This window comes from Podarcis gaigeae, assembly GCF_964106915.1.
Source record: "Podarcis gaigeae genome assembly, chromosome: 12".
Lineage (NCBI taxonomy): Eukaryota > Metazoa > Chordata > Lepidosauria > Squamata > Lacertidae > Podarcis > Podarcis gaigeae.
This window is the reverse complement of record NC_139688.1, coordinates 22,289,529-22,310,671: the sequence shown is the minus strand read 5'-3', so window position 1 is coordinate 22,310,671 and position 21,143 is coordinate 22,289,529. Positions and strand designations below refer to the sequence as shown.

Here is a 21,143-nt window from a genome sequence, read left to right as displayed (position 1 = left end):
CATTTTACTCATCTGAAGCATAAGGAACTGGGGCGCTCCATACAGGTGCGGTTACTTTTCACCATACTGGACCTTTGTGTGGAGATGGAAGGATTAATCTTGGAAGGATGACCTGACTTAATTCTGCCTCTCTGCCATCTGCTCATGGGGAAACTATTTATTGCCTAATAGTTGCCAGGGTGCTGCCACATCATGCGTGTGGATGAGCCATCAGTTGGATCCAGTTCATCGTTTTCTAGCTATTTTTAAAGAAGTGCGTCTGTATACTGTTGAGCCTAGATAGCTGCTGAGATAATCTGGAGTTGTGTCTCTTAATTGTTTTGTCGTCAGAATGGCATTGTTTGGACCCTGCAGGGCCAAGAATAGAACTTTGGGTTTCCAGCCCATGCATCTGATGGGGAATTCTGTAGGAAGAGGCCTTAGATAGCAATACTGGCTCCCTCTACTCTAGTGGCTGTAATTTCCCCCTCTGAAACGGCAGGTGTATGTCTAGCAAGTCACACTTGGCTTCAAACCCCCCATATTTACTAATTTCAGAACCTATGGGGAGAAGCCAGCACCCAGGCATTTTAGGGGATCCTTGCCCCCTACAAACCCATAACAATATGAAGGTGCAGGAACAGAGCCACTGCCTGTCCCCAACCAATTTGTTGACTGATCAGTGGTATATGCAACTCCCCAAGAAGTATAATGAACTGGATTAGCAATGCACTCACTTTGGATTGTTATATAAAAGGCAAAAAAAAAGAAGAAGCATGAAATCATGTGCCTGGCCACGAAAGCAGAGTAATTAGATAATTCAATCATATGAAAAATTCAAGGCTTAGAACAGCAAATCCTATTTGGGAAGTCACTTTTAATTTATAAACTGATGTTCAGCAATGTGGCCATGCCTTCGACTGTGTGCAGAAGAGAAATAGGAGCGTCCAGATAAATCCAGCCTCTAGTAATCCTACAATAAATAAATAACCAAATCATTTTGTGTGGCCGTAAGAGATGTGGATAGGTGTGCAACCGAAATTTCATACAGATTTAAAAACCAGCTCTTTGTTTTTAAATTGGTACTAAAGGGTGGGTGGGTGCCTTACCAGTACTGAAGGTGCTCACTTTGCCAGTTTAGTTTTCAGATTTATAACATTCAAAGATCCCTTATCCTGAGTTGGACCAGAGATGCTTCTTGGCTAGAGTTGCCAGGGATGGAACGTGAGACCTGTGGCATACACAGCTCATTCACTTGGCACTAAGCTGTGATCGTCCTTGCAAGTCACATCTTAAGTTCTGTAAACCGAAAAGTAAAATAAAAACCACACTTGATATCCACTGAGACCTCCCCCACCCCAAAAAGCAATAAGCACTTTATGTGGGTTGTAATGAAAAATGAAAGCAGTCATTCAGGCATGTGGAATCTCATGCAAGTCAGACTTGCACTCTTGATCTTAAAGCTCTTTCGGAGCTCATTTACAATGGCAGAAACATTCTATCAGCAGCTCTGATGCAACGCAGGCCGGGTGTGCATTTCTTGTGCATTTCCCCCCATAAAACATGCATTGTATATGAGCATTTTGGTACACTTCTTTGAGCCAAGGAACATATTGCATATTGCAAATTATGGAAAAGTGCAAAAACCAAATGGGAACTGCATTCCAATTCACGTGGTAGTCCAGAAAATGTGAATCAGTGCAGTTGACTTTAAAATTCAGACTGAATGAAACCCCCTAGTAGCAATACTTCAGCCACACTCTCTGACCTGCTGCCTACAGGTCGAAATTTCTGATATGCAGACTGAAGTCCTCTGGCAAATTCTTACCAGTTTTGTGGTCAGGCTGTAGGCTTGCTTAGTAACACTGGCCTAACTGACAATGGGTTTTGCAGAATCTCTACCTCATTGTTCTGGCAGATTTGATAAGAAGGGTTCAGCAAATGTTTTATGCAAGTCAGGATAAAAAGGAGCAGCGTAGGAGGTCATGGGTCAGCAACTTGACCTTTCCAGAGTCACAGGAACACTTGCGCTCCTGGTAGGGGTGTTTATGCATCTTTCATCCAGGGAGAGCTTTTAAGTGCACCAGCGTGAAGGCTCTACAGTTCCTTTCAACCAAGAGTGCTACATAGCTGGTTTGCCCTTGAACTGTAATACGGGCATCCCCATATGCGTGTTCTACTTGCACACATGGTGGGAAATAAATAGAATCATACCAGGAAATGGTGCGAGAGAGCTGGAGAGTCCTTGTGGTTCATGAGGAGATCCTCCTCAGAGCCTGAAGAGGGCGTCAGTGAGGGCAGAAGAAGCCCCAAAGAGACCTGAAGCACAGTGGGGTTTTGTTTAGGCTGCTCAGCCTCCCTGCCTAACAGCTGACACACAGGGTAGTGCAGCAGCCATGCATCCTCCAGCTGGCCCCAGAGCTTCAACTCTAGTTGAAAAGAGAGTTGTGTGGAGAGAGAGGGTGGGAGAGAGAGCTGGAGAGCAGGGGGTAATAGACATTTAAAGGGTTTTTAGAGGGTGCTCCCCACTTATGCATGCAGGGGCCCAGAATCTAACCGCCGCGTCATTGTGAAGACACCTGTTCTTGCCTGAATGGGGAGGAGTGTGGGGGGGGGACCCCTGATTTTCCACATGGCTGGAATATATCCTGTTGTGACTTTTGCTTTTGTACATCTGTTGCCTCAAAGATATTAGTCTTTGGCTCCACTCATCACGGGCATATTGCTGCCCCCAACTGATTGCCCTTTGGCTGGAAAGCGTCCCCAAGTCCCATGTGCCTGGCCTAGGCTTGACTTATTTAACCAACCAGGAAAGCCACAGGGGCAGCCTGCCCCCTTTAATTTGGCCACTGGGCCAGTTGACATCATGGCTGCGTGTAAAATCCAGCAGTATGCCCTGCTTGCTAGAATGTTTTGGATAAAAAGCAGTCGCACCTGTGTCATTTAGCATTTAGTGTGCCAGCTTCAAGTGGCACCTATCACCTGCATGCACACAAGGGCACCAGGTTTTGGAGCTGAGTCCCAGTGCCCAACTTCACTTAAACGGTTGATGAGGCAGGGTTCCTGCATGTAGCCACCCTCCGAACACTTTGCTGAAAGCAGGTAAAAGGTGCTTTCCCCCACCCCTCTCCCTCTTGTAATGCTAGACCTCAAGGTCACCCCGTGCAATTGATTGGCAGTAGATTCGGGACAGGCGAAAGGAAGTGTTTCTTCGCACACAAAGGCTAATTGAATTTTTCTGCAGATCAGCAAAAAGGGCTCCTTTCTGTGGGTTGACATCTTCACTATCAGCCAGCCCTTGAGTCTTATCTGTAGCTCTATGACATCGACTTCCAGAGACCAGAAAGAGTGTGCTGTGAAGGCCTCCACAGACCCCCTTGCGCCTCTGTTTGGGTTTCCGCCTGTAAATTATACATCCCTTTGTGAACAAATTTTGTTGGTGAATTGGCTATGGAGCTTGCTGCAACAGGATACAGAGAGGGCCACTAGTTAAGAGAGCCTTGAAAGGAAACGAGGCAAATTAATGGAGGGCCAATCTATCAAAGGGTAGCAAACAAGTTTGGATGGCTAGAAGGAACCCCATGTTTGGGTGCACCATTTTCTAGGGAACAGCAGTGTGGACAGTCTGTTTATCTTGTGCTTCTCGACTTCCTGGAGGAATGTGGTTTAGGCCTTATGGGAATCAGGATACTGGACACAGTGGTGCAGTTGGGTTGTTTTAGGCCAGGAGTGGGGAACATTGGGCCCAGGGACCAAATGCAGCCTTTACTATGTACTTTAAAAGGTAAAGGGACCCCTGATCATTAGGTCCAGTCGTGACCGACTCTGGGGTTGCGGTGCTCATCTCGCTTTATTGGCTGAGGGAGCTGGCGTACAGCTTCTGGGTCATGTAGCCAGCATGACTAAGCCGCTTCTGGCGAACCAGAGCAGCGCACGGAAACGCCGTTTACCTTCCTGCCAGACCAGTACCTATTTATCTAATTGCACTTTGATGTGCTTTCAAACTGCTAGGTTGGCAGGAGCAGGGACCGAGCAACCGGAGCTCACCCCGTCGCGGGGATTCGAACCGCCGACCTTCTGATCGGCAAGTCCTAGGCTCTGTGGTTTAACCCACAGCGCCACCCGTGTCCCCACTACTTACTTTACCTTGGGTTAAACCAGTGCTGTTGTGTTTGGACCTCCCCCTCCACATTCTGCTGAGAGGGCCTTGTATATCAGCCCTAAATTCCTACCCCTTAAGGCACCGTTGGCTGGACTCGGGTGTTCCAGCAGGCTGGCTTGATGCTTCTGCAGCTGCAGGCGGAGATGACATTGCTCCTGCCAGCTTCTCTGTGTTTTCGTCCCAACCTGCCCCAACCTCCAACCTTTCTCCCTATCTAGAGTATTTTGAATTGAAAGGCAACAGCCGGGTTTTGTCATGCACTTTTCTGTGTTGTGATGAAACCATTTGAGAAGAAGAGTCACTAGAACAGAACGATCTGTTTATGCCGTCTTCTGGAAGAGCAGCTGCTCAGTGTTGCTGGATTGCAAAGGGCAGTGGAATCGTTGCTGGTGGTTTGTAGTTGTGCCAGACAATGCCACATTAAAGAGCCCACATTAAAGGCTCCAGACCCATGTGAAATCGTGCTGAAGTTCTGATGGAACTGAACACGAAGTCAGGTGCATGGTGCATAAGCCAACAGTTTGTACTTCCTCCCACCCCTTCAGCTTCTACCTTCTCCTTGAAATAACATTTATTTGTGTGTGAAATTGGAGAGAGAAGATTTTTATTGTTTTCTTTTAAGAAAACGGAGAGAGAGGAAAGTGCATTCAGCTGCAGGATTGTTTATCCAAACCCAAATTCTGAGCAATATGATGCATTCAGATCCTAGGGACGTTAGTCAGGCAGGGAAAATTGAAGTTGATTTCTTTTGTGTAACAGCTGCACAACCAGGAGGCGCTAAGGGCCATGGTGAAGAAAGCGGAGCTGGAAATCAATGGCAAGGTGATGGAAAGAGCGAAGAGGCTGGAAGATCCTGTGCAGCGGCAGCGCCACCTGGTGGAGCACGAAAGGCAGAAATACCTACACGAAGAGGAGAAAATTGTGAAGAGCTTATGGTAGGTGAAAGGGACTTGTCCCTTGTCTTTTGAGGTGGGGTTGTTCAGAAAAGATGCATGTGAAATGCCATCCAGAGCTACTCCCTTATGAGGAAAGGGTGCAGCACTTGGGACTTCTTAGTTCAGAGAAAAGCCAAGTAGGAGGTGACATGATGGAAGTTTATAAGCCTATGTATAGCACTGAGGGGACATGGGTGGTGCTGTGGGTTAAACCACAGAGCCTAGGACTTGCCGATCAGAAGGTCGGCGGTTTGAATCCCTGCTACGGGGTGAGCTCCCGTTGCTCGGTCCCTGCTCCTGCCAACCTAGCAGTTCAAAAGCACGTCAAAATGCAAGTAGATAAATAGGTACCAGTCTGGCAGGAAGGTAAACGGCGTTTCCATGCGCTGCTCTGGTTCGCCAGAAGCGGCTTAGTCATGCTGGCCACATGATCCGGAAGCTGTACACCGGCTCCCTCTGCCAATAAAGCAAGATGAGCGCAGCAACCCCAGAGTCACGACTGGACCTAATGTCAGGGGTCCCTTTACCTTTACAGCACTGGGAAAGTGGATGAAGGAAAGTTTTTCTCCCTCCCAGCCCTAGAATTCTTGGACATCCAGTGAAGTAGAATGTTGGAAGGATACAGGACATGTAAAAGGGATGCAGCACCTTGTTAATGATGGCCACCAATTTAGATGTCTTCAAAAAGAGATTGGACAAATTCATGGAGGAGAAGGCAACCAATAGTTAAAAAGGTAAAGGTAAAGGAAACCCTGACCATTAAGTCCAGTCGTGGCCAACTCTGGGGTTGCGGCGCTCATCTCGCTTTATTGGCCGAGGGAGCCAGCATACAGCTTCCGGGTCATGTGGCCAGCATGACTAAGCCGCTTCTGGCGAACCAGAGCAGCGCACGGAAACGCCGTTTACCTTCCTGCCGGAGTGGTACCTATTTATCTACTTGCACTTTAACATGATTTTGAACTGCTAGGTTGGCAGGAGCAGTGACCGAGCAACGGGAGCACACCCCATCGCGGGGATTCGAACCGCCGACCTTCTGATCGGCAAGTCCTAGGCTCTATGGTTTAACCCAAAGCACCACCTGCTTCCCAATTCCAATACTAATTCCAATAGCTGTTTTCTGCCTCTGTATAAGAACAATATAAAAATAAGGGAAAATACAAAAAAATACCTTTTTTTAAAAAAAACCAATAAAACCCATTCTTATACATGTGCAATTAACATTTTATAACATTTTAGGAAAGTCTTCTTAAACAAAATGTATTGGACAGAGAGATGCATGGAGTTATTTTATATACACAAAATATATAATAATCAAACATGTATTTTTAACTCAGGCTGAAGTCTTACTCACAGTTCCTTGGGACTGAATACCACACATTGCCATGGCTTACAGCCATACAGATTTCCCAAGGGTTAGGATCAGGGTTTATATTTAATGCTCAAGTAAAAAATACTTTCACATGTGTGGGCTCTTGTTCAATGTGTGTAGCTCTCAAGCGATTTCCCAGTTGATTTTGGCTTGACTGATTTAGACTGGTGGATGCATGCAGACCACCAGCCTGCGTGATTTGCAGCCTTTAATAGGAGATGGATTGGGGGTGCAGGGGAGAGGTGTAGTGGTTAGAGCACAGGTTTGGAGGTGGGGAAACCCGAGGCAAAGATACATTCTCATCTCTGAAGTCCAGCCTTGGGCAAGTTGCCACTCACAGTGAACATGAAGCACAATTGCAATAGCACTTTAAAAAAGAAAGAAAGAAAGGAAACATAAGAAGAGCCTGTTGGGTGAGGCTAGTGGTCCATCTTTGTCCTGTGTTCTGTTCTCACAGCAGTCAGCCTGATGCTGGTGGGAAACCCTCAGCCCTCTTCCACCCTGCAGTTTCCAGTCACTGGTATTGAGAACTATTGCTGCTTCCAGCTTGTGGAGGTAGAGTGTAGTCATCAAGACCTAGTAGCTATTGAAATCCCTCTCCTCCACAAATCTGTCTAATCCTCTTTTGAAGCCATCTGAGTTGAGGGCCATCACTGCTTCCTGAGGGAGTGAGTTCCATAGTTTAACTAGACACTGCATGAAGAAGTCCTTTAAGCCTAAGCAACATAACAAAACCACCAAATCCGTTCTGTATTTGTGTTTATAAAATAAAAACAAACAAAATCTCAACAAAACTAATCAGGTTTTGTTTTCAATGGGACGAACTCCCTGATTAAGTGAGCTTTGGACAGCAGCCCAAGAGTTTACAACAAGACATTTCTTGATATACTTGAATTGATTTTTTGCTATTGACTTGGCCATCAGCTTAAACTACCTTTCTGTGAAGGTGACGGATACCCTTGCTGATTAAACTGCAGCAAAATCAATCCCCTGTCCAAATAATTCTTCAGTGTACATTTTGTTAGTTACTCATTAGCAAATTAATTGTTTTTATTACTCCTCACAATTTACAGAATGCTGCATCTGCAGAATGGCTGCTCTGTTTTCAAGGGTGATTTTATTATCAGCTTCTATCTGACATTTTGAATCCTGGTGCTTTAGAAATTGTGTCATTTTTGCCATTTCCAGGGATAGCACAGGATCCTGCCACCTTCTTTGAAGGCATGTGATTCTGGAGTCCACAGGTGTCTTGCCATTATCTGAATCAGTTAATGACAGTTCAGGCTATTTTGAATGATTTTAAAATCTTACTAAGCTATACAGTGTTCTTCAACCTCAGGTCCCCAGATGTTGGTGGACTACATCCCCCATCATCCTTGACCACTGGCTATGCTGACTGTGGATGATGGAAGTTGTAGTCCACCAACATCTGGGAACCCTGAGCTACAACTACCCCACACAAAAGAATCATCAACACTTGCAGTTATATTGGTTCCTTTGCATAAGGATGTCTTAGCTTGCAAGCACAGGTCATGGCCTCTGGTTGCTTGAAGTGTCCTGGTACATATCTAATGTCTCATGTGTGTTACTCATTTGCCCACTTTGAAATTAAAAGGTGAAGTATTCTTGCGCTGCCATAGTTGCACCTCTTCTGAGCCTTAATCTTCCTCTACACATCTTTTCTCTTTCTCCCACTCTCAACTCTGACCTCATCCTTTTTTGTGCAAGAACATCTGTGTTCAATAGAGACCCTAAAATACCACAGGGACTAAATATATGTTAAGCAATAGTAATATAGCTGGCGATTCCCACAATGAGACAACATAGTAGTTGGGCAGGAACAGTGCAAATGGAAAAGTGTTAAGTGACTTCATCCTTGCTTCTTGTATTTGACTGGCTACTCCAACTATCACATACTCCTCTGCATCCATATATTTTTGCTCCAAGAAGTGTTCACAAGAGTGCTGTGTGTGCCTGTGTTAAAACATTTTCTATAGGTTTTAGCTCTGGGGTGTTCTAGTTTTACAGTATTTTACTGCCACAGTGTGTGAAATTTTCGCACAGCTTTTCTTTAAAATAATATAAAGCATTTTTAATTTGTTTTGGAGACCCCCCCTTGTGAACCAAAGGCTTGCTTGCAGCAATTGTATTCGTGCGTATCTTAAACGAATCACTGAAATTAAACCGAAATGCTTGTATTTAAGCTGATTACGCTCCTTTGACTTCTGATAGGATTAAATCAGCTTAGGCGGCAATACAAGCACACATTATTTGAGTGGCAAAGCATCACTCATCATTTTCTTGGCCGACATGCCTATTCCTCTCAGAGAGTCCTCAAAGTCCTGTAAATTTGCCGCAACAGCTGGCTGTGCAGAGTGCTCATGAGCTGGTAGATGGGCTGGCATAACCTCTCCTTCTCTCCCATCCCCAAAGTAGTTTTGCAGCTTGATCAACTTACAGTTGCAACACAGACAGATAGATTTGTGTAGAGAGAGTTGGAAAGATGTATTCCTTGTCTGTCTGTCTGTCTGTCTGTCTGTCTCTCTCTCTTTTACATAAAAGAAACGCTAAGGTGAGGTACCAGTGATTCCCATCCAGGCACTGGCAAGCCTTAGACCTGCTTATCTTTAGGAAGGTGGTGGCTTTGGGTGTCTTCAGATCATTTGCAACGCTTTGAAGGAAAATGCAGCGGAGAGAAACTGAAGCAGGAGAAACACAGGCGCTGCTGCTTCTCTGCTCCAAATTCCTTTCCCAAGGCTGTTTTTCTCTCTGATAAACAGCTGTTGGGCATTAATTGAGCTGACATGTGTAATGTGTAGTTCTGCCCTGCAAAAGAAGCGTATACATTGCACTGAATTTCTTTCCCTGGGACATTGGCAAGTATTGCTCACTTGCTGCCCCCTAGTGACTATTTTTGAGACATTTTAAAGATCCTTGTTTCCTTTTCGTGGTTGGTTGTGTTTTTCTTACCCACATTCTAGTGACCAGGCAGATCGGCTGCTAGGTTTCTGTGGATGCTGGAATACACACACACACACCCTCTTCATTTCAATCGGAAAAAAGGCAACAAATCATATTTTTGAAACATTCAAATTGCTTTCAGATTTGATGTATTTTCTTCACCGGATGTTCTTAGCCTGTACAGTCGTACATTGGTTTTTGAACAACTTAGTTCTTGAACATTTTGCCTCCTGAACACCGCTCACCCAGAAGTGAGTGTTCTGGTTTGCGAATATCCAATGCAGCTTCAGCGGCTTCTGATTGGCTGCAGGAGCTTCCTGCAGCCAATCAGAAGCCGCACTTTGGTTTTCGAACATTTTGGAAGTTGAATGGACTTCCGGAATGGATTCTGTTCGACTTCCAAGGTACAACTGTAATTCTGTAGTTTAGAATTGTACTGGGGCAGGTGTTACATTTCTGAAGATTTCCATTGTGGTTTTTTGGGGTGTCATGTTTCGTTCAGCATGTTTAAGTGGGGACTCTGAAAAGATTGCAAGTTCTCCTTACTTGTGATTACAAATTTTGCACATTTCAGTTTCTTGCATCATGGAGCCTAATCCTATGCTACACTGCTAAGTGACCCATGAGTATCTTATTTACAGTGGTTAGCTGCCTGTAGCAGCTTCCATGGATGTGAATAAAATTCTCTTATTTTTAGCTAATATATTAATGAATCCTCACATCTAGTTTTAGCTAGAATTGCTGATAAATGAATTTCCCTGTAGCCCAGACAGGTGCGTTGAGCAAATCTGTCATCTTTTGACATACTTTTCTTAAACATGCTGTTCCTGTTCCTCATAACAGTTCTGTTCACTTGCGTTAAGAAGAATTATTTACAGCACAATCCTATGCATGCCTCCTCTGAAGTTAATCCCTCTGAGTTCTCTGGTGAGTGTGACAGCAGCCCTTTCCAACCTGGTGCCCCTCCAGATGTTGCTGCCATCGTCCTTCCCCATTGCTCATGCTGGCTGGGGCTGATGGGAGTTGTAGTCCAACGGCATCTAGAAGGCAGCAGGTTGTCAAAGGCTGGTGTACAGGATTGCAGCCTTGGCCATTTTACTACAATATTTCTGTTTTAATTGTTGATTATAGAAAATCGTCTTTAGCAGGCAATGCTCTGAAAGCCAATGGGCTGCTCTGACCATTTAATATGTAGTTTAAGAGTAGTTTAAAATACATATTTCTGCCTCTAAAAGCCCTACAGCTTTAGTGATAATATAGATTTAACACACTGTAGTCTATTCACACAGCTGGAGAATCTTGAGGAAAATAATCATAGGCTGCAATCCTGCCTTGGAGTCAATCCCATTGAGCATAGTGGGGCTTAGTTCTGAGCAAATATGTATGTTTACGACTACACTGTGGAATATAAATCATATAGATATATTCATTATCGGAATTGTTTATACTGTCAAAGACTTAATCAAAGCAAAAATAGCATAAAGCAGGAAGAATAGCCCATATATATTTTGGGGGCTTTGGGCTGTCTCATTTGGTATGTTTCATATATGTTAATAAAAGAAATGTGATTTATTGTTTTTGGAAAATGTACTTTAGCAGAGATTTGCAATTGTATATTCACATCAGCCCTATGAACTCCATCATTATTAATGTAAAGAGCTTCACTGCTGCCACATACCGTATTGGCCTGAATATAAGCCACACTTTTCCCCCATATTCCAACCGTGAAAAGTTAAAGTGCGGCTTAAATTCATGACAGTACAAAAGTTAGCTTTTAAGATATCGCTGCTGAAACAGACATATGGTAAAACAGAACCAAAAAATGTTTTCTTGCTGATTTGCGAGCTTGAAATTGTTCATTTGCCATTTATGGGTGTGAGTGCCTGCAGAATTGTAGCCATTGTATAGAGATTTGTGATTTTAGCAATTGTACAGTAACTTTTGCAGGCTTGCAAGATCAAAGCCTTAAATTGGCTCGGAGTTACAATTATACCAAATGCAGCAATTTTCAAACTGTAACCCAATTTTAAGGGAGCAGCTTATATTTGGGTATTGTCTTTTTTTCTTTCCCCCCTTGAATTTTAAAGGTGCAGCTTATTTGCAGGTGTGGCTTATATTTGGGATAATACAGTATACAAACATTAGGACGGTATCCCAGATGCTGAGAATGGATTTTGTCCCTAGTGTTGCCTATCCACAAACAAAGTCAGGGTTCAATTCTTGTTCTCGCTTTTCCAGTGAGCTGGAAAGTTTTGTTGAAGATCTGAAGAAGGAATCTCTTACAGCCAATAGGACTGTTACACTGAAAGATGTTGAAGATGGGGCTTTTCTTCTACGGCAGGTTGGAGAGGCTGTCGCCACCCTCAAAGGTGACTTCCTTGCTTTATTATTTTATTTATTAAATTTGTAAAACTACTCTTCATCCGTAGATCTCGGGGTCGCTTATATAGTCCATTTGGAGATTTTCTCCACCTCCGCCTCCCCCAGTTTTTATTTTGGGGTGTGTGTGTGGGGGGGGTGATAATTAGGCCAATGCTGATCTTCCTCTCTGTCTTAAAAATGCTTTATGACTCTTGTTTTTGCAGGTGAATTTCCAACACTGCAGAATAAAATGCGGGCCATTCTCCGCATCGAGGTGGAAGCTGTGAGGTTTTTAAAGGAGGAACCTCATAAACTAGACATCCTACTGAAGAGAGTTCGCAGCATGACTGATATCCTCACCACCCTCCGGAGGTGATATGTTTTATGCTTCTGTTTATTTATTTCTTCTCTTTTTTTACATTATTCTGGACAGGTCATTGGCCTGATGCCATTACAAATTATATAATTGTTTTATATACCTATGTTTCTATTGTTTATGTTTTCATGTTTCACAGGAAGTGATTCATGAATGGAACAGAACGGTGTGAGTGAGTGAGTGAGTGAGTTGTTTATTATTATTATTATTATTATTATTATTATTATTATTATTATAGTGAGTGAGTGAGTGAATCAATCAATCAATCAATCAATCAGTAAAGGACAGGGTTTTCTCTTATCCTTCTTCCTTTTTGTTCTACAGCCCAAAGAGTTCAGATGAAGATTCTCAGCCTCCCAGTCCTCTTTACCCTAGTAGTTCCCATCGAATTCAATAGGACTCACTTCTGAGTAGATATGGTTAGGCTTCTTGCACTGTAGGTGTGTGAGATGGGCCTGGTGTCAGGGTTTAGCACCAACCTACACAACAGGTGCCTGTGGTCCAATAAGAGCGCTCAGTGGTGGAGGTGCCATCAGGACTGGACGTCGTGGCAGATGTCTAGGGCCTCACTCCCGGGGCCCAACAAATACAGCAGTCTTGCATTGCCACATTTGAAGAATTACCCCTAGAAGATAGTTAAGTCCAGAGTCTAAAAATTATCTGCCTGCCCCACAGCTCAAGTGGCCCTGCTGGCTTTCACACAGCTGGCTCCCATGTGTGAGAAGGGATATATTATGCTTAGATTTTATGCCCCGTCAACACAACAATGAGAAACCCTTTTCAGTCCGGTGGCTGTATTCCTTATATGACAACTTCTGAGAGCTTCCTGCCAGTAGTGAGCAGTGCTAGAGATATAAACGAGCATGGCGCCAAATGTGAATTTTACCTTTGGCACTGTGGTCTAAACCACAGAGCCTAGGGCTTGCTGATCAGAAGGTCGGCGGTTTGAATCCCTGCGACGGGGTGAACTCCCGTTGCTCGGTCCCTGCTCCTGCCAACCTAGCAGTTTAAAAGCATGCAAAAGTGCAAGTAGATAAATAGGTACCACTCCGGTGGGAAGGTAAACGGCATTTCCGTGCGCTGCTCTGGTTTCGCCAGAAGCGGCTTAGTCACGCTGGCCACATGATCCGGAAGCTGTCTGCAGACAAATGCCGGCTCCCTCAGCCAGTAAAGTGAGATGAGCGCCGCAACCCCAGAGTCATCTGCGACTTGGCTTAAAAGTCAGGGGTCCCTTTACCTTTACAGTAGGTTTGATTCTGCACACACTTAATATGCTGCTCTCTAGCCAGAAAAGCGAGACATCATCAGAGTTCAAGGCCACTTCTTAGGTAAGCAAAAATGTGTGCAAGGCTGGACTAGTGAGGGGTATGGACTGGGGAGAGTTCTGAAGGCCAGACAGAAGGCCGCATTTGAGCCCGAAGCATGAGATTCTCCACCCCTATTATAAAAGCAGTATCACTTTCATACGGAAAATCACTAGAGGGAGCCCTTTCTTTACTAGAGAAACAAGAAAGTGCTAGCTATATATATACTTCACCGTGTGACTGTCTTCCTCTTGTAGGCATGTTACCGATGGGCTGCTGAAAGGTGTGGATCCCTCACAGGCCGCCCAGTACAATGCCATGGAGAAAGCGACAGCGGCAGAAGTTCTGAAAAAACAGGACGACGCTGCAAAGAGCCCCGCTTCCCCAAAGCAAAAGGTTGGCGATCCCTCAGCCGAACTGTCTGTCAGGTCAGAGGTGATCCCTCTCTCAAGCATGACCGTCCACCATGCACAAAGCTCCCCGGTGGTCATGCATCAGTCTCAGCATTCAACAACACTGGTCAGCAATGCCCCAAATTCTCCCGTGGCAAACAGCCCCTCGGCAGGTTCATCCGCATCATGCCACCTGATGCCTGCCATGCCAGAGTCTGCTGCAGCCGCAGCCGCAGTGACAGCAACCACCCAGCAAACGCAGGCACCTCAGTCGCCCCAAGTTAATGGCTCCACCATGCAAAGCCTTTTTATCGAGGAACTTCACAGCGCCAGTACCAGGAACAGAGCTCTGTCAATTGAGGTACACATGGTGCATGTTATGGCAGGGAGGGTTTCGGGTGCTGTGGCCATCTAAGAACGAGGCAGAAGAACTCTGGGCTGTCTTTTTGGATGCTATAGGTGTCCTGTTTCTCGAGTGCCAAACTTGGCATGACATTAATAAATGTCATATTGCAAAGATGGCTGGCAGAACTCGGAGCACCTCTGCGTATCTGATTCATCTAAAAGTTTATAAATAAAAATTTTAAATACAGAGTGAAGCCCAAACTGATTTCAAAACATTCCCCTCTCTCTGTGTGTGTGTTTCTTCTTAGAAAGCAGAGAAGAAATGGGAAGAGAAAAGGCAGAACCTCGATCACTACAACGGAAAAGAATTTGAAAAACTCCTCGAAGAAGCACAAGCCAATATCATGAAATCAATCCCAAACCTTGAGATGCCTCCACAAGCCACAGGCTCGCCAAAAGCTGATGCAGCAGAAAAAATAGAAGTCTCTGGTAAGGCTTGGTGCATCACAATAAGATAGATGGGTGGAGCTTCGATGTTGGACTCTCTTTTAAATGTGAAAGAAAACAGTAACTATTGAATTCCGAGCTCCAAGTCTTAGAGAAAACATATTGGTGGGAATGTAGGCCCTACTTGCTGATAAGTGGAAGGTGCATAACTCAGTGGTAGGGCACCTGCATGCAGAAAAGCTCCTGGCATCTTCAGGTAGTACTGGGAAAGAGGATCTGCATGGAACTCTGGAGTGTCTCTGCCTGCCAGTGTAGTTGATAATGAGCTAGATGGACCCAGTTCCTTCCTGTGTCCTTATAAGCAGCCTCTACCCTGTAAGCAGGGGTGGCCAACCCCCAAGAGGCTGTGATCTACTAACAGAGTTAAGAATGGGCAGTGATCTACCCCCTTTTGGGGGGGTTCAGGTCTTTTTGAAAGGAAAGCCCTGATTTTTTGGGTTCAGGTCCTTTTTTAGGGGAGCAAAACTTATTTGGGGGGAGCCAGTGATCTACCATAGATGTTCAGTGATTTACCAGTAGATCTACCTGTTGGACTTGCCTGCTATAAAGCAATACCTTACAAAGCAATTTTGGGCACAGTGCAACCAAGGATCTGGCACTTTCAGGCCCCATTGATCAATGTTCTGTTCAACAGGGTTTCTACGCTGAGCATTAAACACATGCTTAATTGGAAACTTGAGCAGCACGTTAAATCTCTCCCATCAAACATAAGTGAAATACCATGTTGGTTAACTTTAGGGTGGTAAGCCATGTTTTTAAAACCACTGCACCTTGAATTTTCAGAAGAGGCTCCTAACCCAGAGCAGGAGACCGAAAAGCCAGTGAAGTCTCCACCTCCTCCGCCTCCACGTCGCAGTTATCTGATAGGATCTGGACTAAGCACAAGACTGGGAGAAGTCAGTTACGTGGCCAGGAAAGACAGCACTTTGGTCAAGGTTTGGTGATTGAGGCAATTGAAGCAAAATTAGATACCCAGAACAGGAAGAGCTTCTGGGCAAGACAATGTCCTTCTTACTTAAGTTGCCAATGGGGTGGGGTGGGTGGGTGGAGGTTTGTGACTCAAATGGGCATTGAAGGAAGTCTCTCAGGAAATGCATTTCATACAGTAGGCTCTGCCCAGCCCTGCCTTCATGGGAATCATCCTCCCTGTATTCTTATTTATAACAACGTGAGGCAGATTAGAAGCTGCGTTCATTCTATGCATGTTCAAGAATTTGAAAATAATCTTGAAGAAGCCAAATATTTAACACAGATTGACAAAATCGATGAGAACAGGTCCATAGAAACCTTTCTAGTGAGCTTTTCTCTGTCTGTTTCATTATCTCCCCCAGCTGCCCAAAGAGATACATTAAAATCTTTCCTTCACATAGCGTGGCACGGTCTTAGGCTGCCAAATCTAAATGTGATAATTGGCGTTGAATTTCTTCTGGAGGATGGGATGGGATGATGCTTTCCCCCAGAAAACTAAAGAAAATGGAATAGAGGGGAGCATTTCGTTTTGTTGGTGTCATGTTAATGGTCGACTTACTTAAATGTTAGTTTTTTTAATTGTTATGTTACTTAGGAAAGCAGTGAAGATGCTGCTCAAGGAGCACAGCCAAAAGTCCCTAAGGAAGACCATGCCTCTCCTCAACCCCTGGCTATGGGCACAATTCCACCTGCAAAGGAGGAGGAGGAGGAGGACGGAGACAGAATAATGGCAGAATTACAGGTACGATGAGGCTGGACCTGCCGAGATATGTACCTTGGATAGCATTCGCTTCTGGTCTTTGGACCCAGAGCACAATTCCAAGGGAATTAAGTCCCACTTAAGTGAATGGGCAAGTGAGCTCCTTCAGGAAATACACATTGCCGCTCATTGCTGCAGCCAATATCAAGATATGGTCTCAGGTGTAAGTAAATGGGATAAGAGGGGGAAAGCTTATTTCTATGCCTTTTTGGTGCACACATCCATTTCATATACAGGTACAACTTGTTTCAGGTCAGGAAAAACTGGATCTGAAGGAGGATTTGAATATTTGTGGCCATAAACAGAGTTCGATTCCAGTGGTTTGAACTCCGGATCCTATTGTCAGCAAGAAAGTATTCAGAACTTGCCTAAGGATTATCTAGCCTGCTCGTTCATTGTAACATAGGAATGGTTTTTCTGTGACATTGCTGAAGTCTAGGGGCACAATCTAACAACTGTCATTCACAATCAAGTCCTGTTCTGTTGCTCTTGAGAGCTGTAACTGACTTGGGCTAGATTGTGTTGCTTACTATGCGATTGGTATTGACTGCATATTTGACATGCACTTTGGGGGCACTGTGCCAGAGTCTGTGGAAGACAAAACTATTCGTTATATTAAAATAATATCTCCACTGGCTCTCACATCTGTCAGTGATTCCAATAAGGAGGTGAACACATAGATGGCTATCAAGCTTCAACAAATCTTCTCATGGGGCTCACTATGATGGCAGGCCCTCCTTGCTGTGGTGAACTAATGCGGTGATGATGAGGTAATAATGTTCTGGGATGCTTTTATTTTTTACCATTGGTCACAACTTGCTCTTACTCAAAAGATGTAGAATTCTTGTTATAAAGAACTAGCAGCTGTAGATTCCAGCTCTAAAACAAGGCTGGGGGAGTGGAGTGTGGAGCTTGATTCTCTTTCAGTAACTTTTTTGCAGCCTGTAACATTTTGAACAATTAGTGTGGACTGGAAGAGAGAGAAACCATTATTGAATTTATAACTTTGTATGCCACATAAAGGTCTCCGGGTAACAATAGCTGTGGCATGACTGTCAGGTTAAAGGAACTAACCCTTAGCTTTTCAGCCTAGACATAATACGGCCTTGTTTGATCAGAGTTTGTCCTGAAGAAGCTCAGAGGAAAAGTAAGCAAGCAAACTCTTGACTGGAACGGCTCCAGGAAGTAACTTGGCTCTTGGTTGGAAAAGGTCTTCCGATAACATGCCATGTTTTAACTCTCTAGGCTTTCCAGAAGTGCTCTTACATGGATGTAAACTCAAACAGCCATGTTGAACAGTCCAGAAATGACACTCACACAAAAGATGCAAGGCCTGTGGCCTTAATACATCCCAAGGAGAAGAAGGTAACAGTGGCATTTGAGTTCTGCCACATCCTCTTGGCCTCACCTTCTTCCCTTGCTTCCAAACTAACCCTGTGCCTTGTGCATTGTTTACTCACTCTCTCTCTTTCTTTCTCTCTCTCTCTTTGTGCTGTGTTGGCTGTCTTTTCATGTATCTAGATTTGTGACCCGTCTTAGCACCAAGGTTCTCAAGATGCTACTAGCCTTTAGGAAAACAGAATTAATATGTGGCGAATGAGGAAATGTTTAAGCGACTCAACACAAATCTTAGGATTACCTCTGTTGTACAGTGGGGTACAAATGCTCTTAAGATCTGAAGTTTAGGCATGTTTATTTTTAAATTTTCTATCACACCTAATTTTCCGGGGAAACTCAAGGTAGCTAACAAATCTGTAGCAGAATAGAAAACAGGTATCAATCCCCAAAACAAACCAACTGTGCAATCAAAATTCTAACGTAAATCTGAAATAAATGTTAACCATTCCAACACTGACATCACCTAAGGTTCTCTTCTTGAGACCAAAGAAAGGATACAGTGTTCAAACATACAGTCATACCTCATGTTGTGTCCGCTTTAGGTTACATCTTTTCAAGTTGCGTCCTGCGGCAAGCCCGGAAGTACTGGAACGGTTACTTCCGGGTTTCGCTGCTGATGCATGAGCAGAAGCGCTAAATCGCACCCCACGCATGCACAGACGCGGCACTTCCGGATGTGAACGCTTTGAGTTGTGGGCGTGCCTCCAGGACAGATTACGTCCGCAACTCAAGGTTCCACTGTCATGATCTGAGTGTCTGTAAGACACAGTGTTTGAATTTGGCTCTGAGAATACTAAGCTAAGAAAATTGAAATAAAGTAGTGCCCATTTTGCTGCAGACCAGTGACAAACTGCAATCCTACATACACTTACCGGAGAGTAAGCTGCATTGACCACAGTGGGACAGTTCCTGAGTAAACACAGTATTGCTTTGAAAGTTTGCTTTATAATAAGAGGAGCAGTAGCTGGAATGCATATGATAACACCAACTGGGGAAAGCAATTGCAAGTTTCAATATTACTTTCAATGCAATAGCTCTAAAGCTCCAGGCAAATTGTTACACAAAGCAGATTCCTTTCTAATTTTTGCATTCATAGTTAAGGGACTTTTGGGGTGGTATTAATACCTGCTTAGGAATTTTGTTCAGCTATAACTGAAGTAGAATCAGGTGGAATTAAGATGCTGCACCTGAATAAAAATGTAACTCCATCGGTTCAACTCCCTGTTCCAAGGAACAAGGCCATCTTTTCCTTCCCTAGCAAAGATAAACACAATCCAAACCATAGAGTACCTTTTGCCCAAAGTGTAGTTTGAACCTGCAACCCTGAGATTAAGAGTCTCATGCTCTACTGACTGAGCTATGCTGCAGGGTAGCTTTGTATATGTATACTCAACACCTCTAACTTGGCATACTCAAGGCAGCATTCGATGTTGGCTTCCCGATTTCCTGCAACTGGCGAGATGAAACACGCAGTGAGCCATCTCTCTCATGTGCCCTGAACAGCATGTAGCGCTTTGCTAGCTTTAAATAATAATACTGAATAGCCTTTTGACCCTAGAAGCCAGAATATTCCCGACAACACCATGAAACACTTCATGCCAATTGTCCATGTAATGCCACCTACATCTTTGGCTCTTTTTGACTTCTGCTTGGTTTGCATGAAACCCTTTTCACCTTTTCTCCTGGATCCTTAGGAGGGGTTATGGTTTCCTTGACGTGCTAACAAACTACAAATGCATGGGGTGGGAGCAAGTTTTAAGTTGCCTCTTGTACAATGATAGTTGTCTTCCAGACTCTTGTACTGTGCTGTTTTTAAAATCAAAGCACCCATGTTGAAAAACAAGTAGTTAACTTGCACTTGTGATGGCTTTAGTGTGACAGGAAAGTAATTCTGATTCTGGAGATTGATACAGTTGGTGTATCAATGGACAGGGCTGGGACATGGAGGCCCAGCAAAGTTGAGGATTTGCTGGGGGCCTCCTGAAGAGAGCCCCATGGATCTGCTATACTTACTTATTGGGGGGCAGAGCCTGGAGGCTGCCTTGCCCACGAGCACTCCAAAACCTGTAGCAGATCCTGCCAATGGACTATGATTGTTATCTAATGTGGATGGACAATCCTATATTCTTAAATTATGTGACTATACCTTTTTTGTTGTGGTCCAGCAACAATTTTGCTTGAAGTTGTTTCTGTGACAAATAGACTAAAACTGTAGTCTACCAATGGAAGCAGCTGTTTCCAGGCTTACTCTTTTGACTCTAAATCTCATTGTTGCACATCCTTTTGTAGCCCTGCTGGTCACAGTAACAAGTTGGGAGCACCTTTTTACTGAACTAGCAAGAATGCATTTGAAATGCAAGATGTCCCGTTCTCCCCCGCAGCCAGTCACTTTTGGAGCTGTTTTTGCAAACCAGGAGTCATAAATGCACCTCAATACACACGAGTACTGAGGACCGTTGTAGTGTTGCAAGTAGATGCTGGAGCTAGCCGGGGGTGTGTGTGCAGGGGGAAAGAGCCCTTGCAGCAGTTTCTGCTGCCAAAATGCATAGGCTGTGTCAGCAGACCTACTTAATCCATTTTCAGCAGAAACAGACACCGTTGTACCTCGCAGGGGAGGTGCTGCTTCTTTTCCCAGGGTGCTGCCTCTTCAACCACACCCAGTATTTTGACCTCTTGCTTTTCTCCATTCCTATAAAATAAGGTATTGACTGTGCACATAAAAATCCACTTTTGTATCAGTTGCGACATTCAGTACTAAGGTCAACATCAGGAGAGACTGAGGATGAGGGATAGGAAACACCACCAGCAATATTCTTGCCACCATCTAATCTAATACCAGGTTTGAATGTGATTGTTTTGCAAGACTTCTTTGCAAGCCACTCTTGAGAGCCTCTTGGGTTACAAAGAAAAATGTAGCTCTTCTAAATAAACAAACTCCGAAAGCTATTTACTGTAGGGATGCCTTGCTGGGCCTCTCTGCCTTGCCCTAGGGGCTCTCCCTAGGCCATGACCCTCTTTGCCCCTGCTCCACTCCCTCCTCCAATTCTTCTGTCTGGCTGACATGTGTCCTTGAACTCTAACCATGCCCATGGATGAGTGTACACATAAAAACCTCTGGCTTTTGTGTGGCTGGACCATAACCTACTGTACCAAGATAAGAGAGTCACTTCCGTTGCCCCACCTTCTACTTAGATGTGACCCCTGAAAGGTTGCTCACAGGAGAATGCAGCCCTCCAGCTGGAGAAAAACAAAAACCCCACCCGCTAATCAAATGTAATGGTTATACCAGAGGAAGAGGCCTTTCTGAGCTAGCCAGCTTGGAGAA

At 44.4% G+C, this 21,143-nt stretch overlaps 1 protein-coding gene across 37 annotated transcripts in view; it reads left to right on the top strand.

The window, feature by feature from the left end:
* The window catches only part of KIAA1217, a 363,096-nt gene that overhangs the window by 337,645 nt on the left and 4,308 nt on the right, over positions 1–21,143 (top strand). For 27 of the 37 annotated variants that reach the window (XR_014556563.1, XR_014556564.1, XM_083704576.1 and 24 more), the window contains 8 exons: positions 4,901–5,076; positions 11,645–11,775; positions 11,992–12,139; positions 13,705–14,200; positions 14,493–14,673; positions 15,475–15,626; positions 16,256–16,402; positions 17,666–17,785. Coding sequence is in view for 35 of the 37 variants with exons in the window: in XM_083704576.1 (XP_083560702.1) it covers positions 4,901–5,076; positions 11,645–11,775; positions 11,992–12,139; positions 13,705–14,200; positions 14,493–14,673; positions 15,475–15,626; positions 16,256–16,402; positions 17,666–17,785 (1,551 nt within the window). In the remaining 2 variants the exon portion in view is untranslated. The remainder of the gene's footprint in view (positions 1–4,900; positions 5,077–11,644; positions 11,776–11,991; positions 12,140–13,704; positions 14,201–14,492; positions 14,674–15,474; positions 15,627–16,255; positions 16,403–17,665; positions 17,786–21,143) is intronic. The other 10 variants (XM_083704568.1, XM_083704574.1, XM_083704569.1 and 7 more) reach the window with 3 other exon arrangements.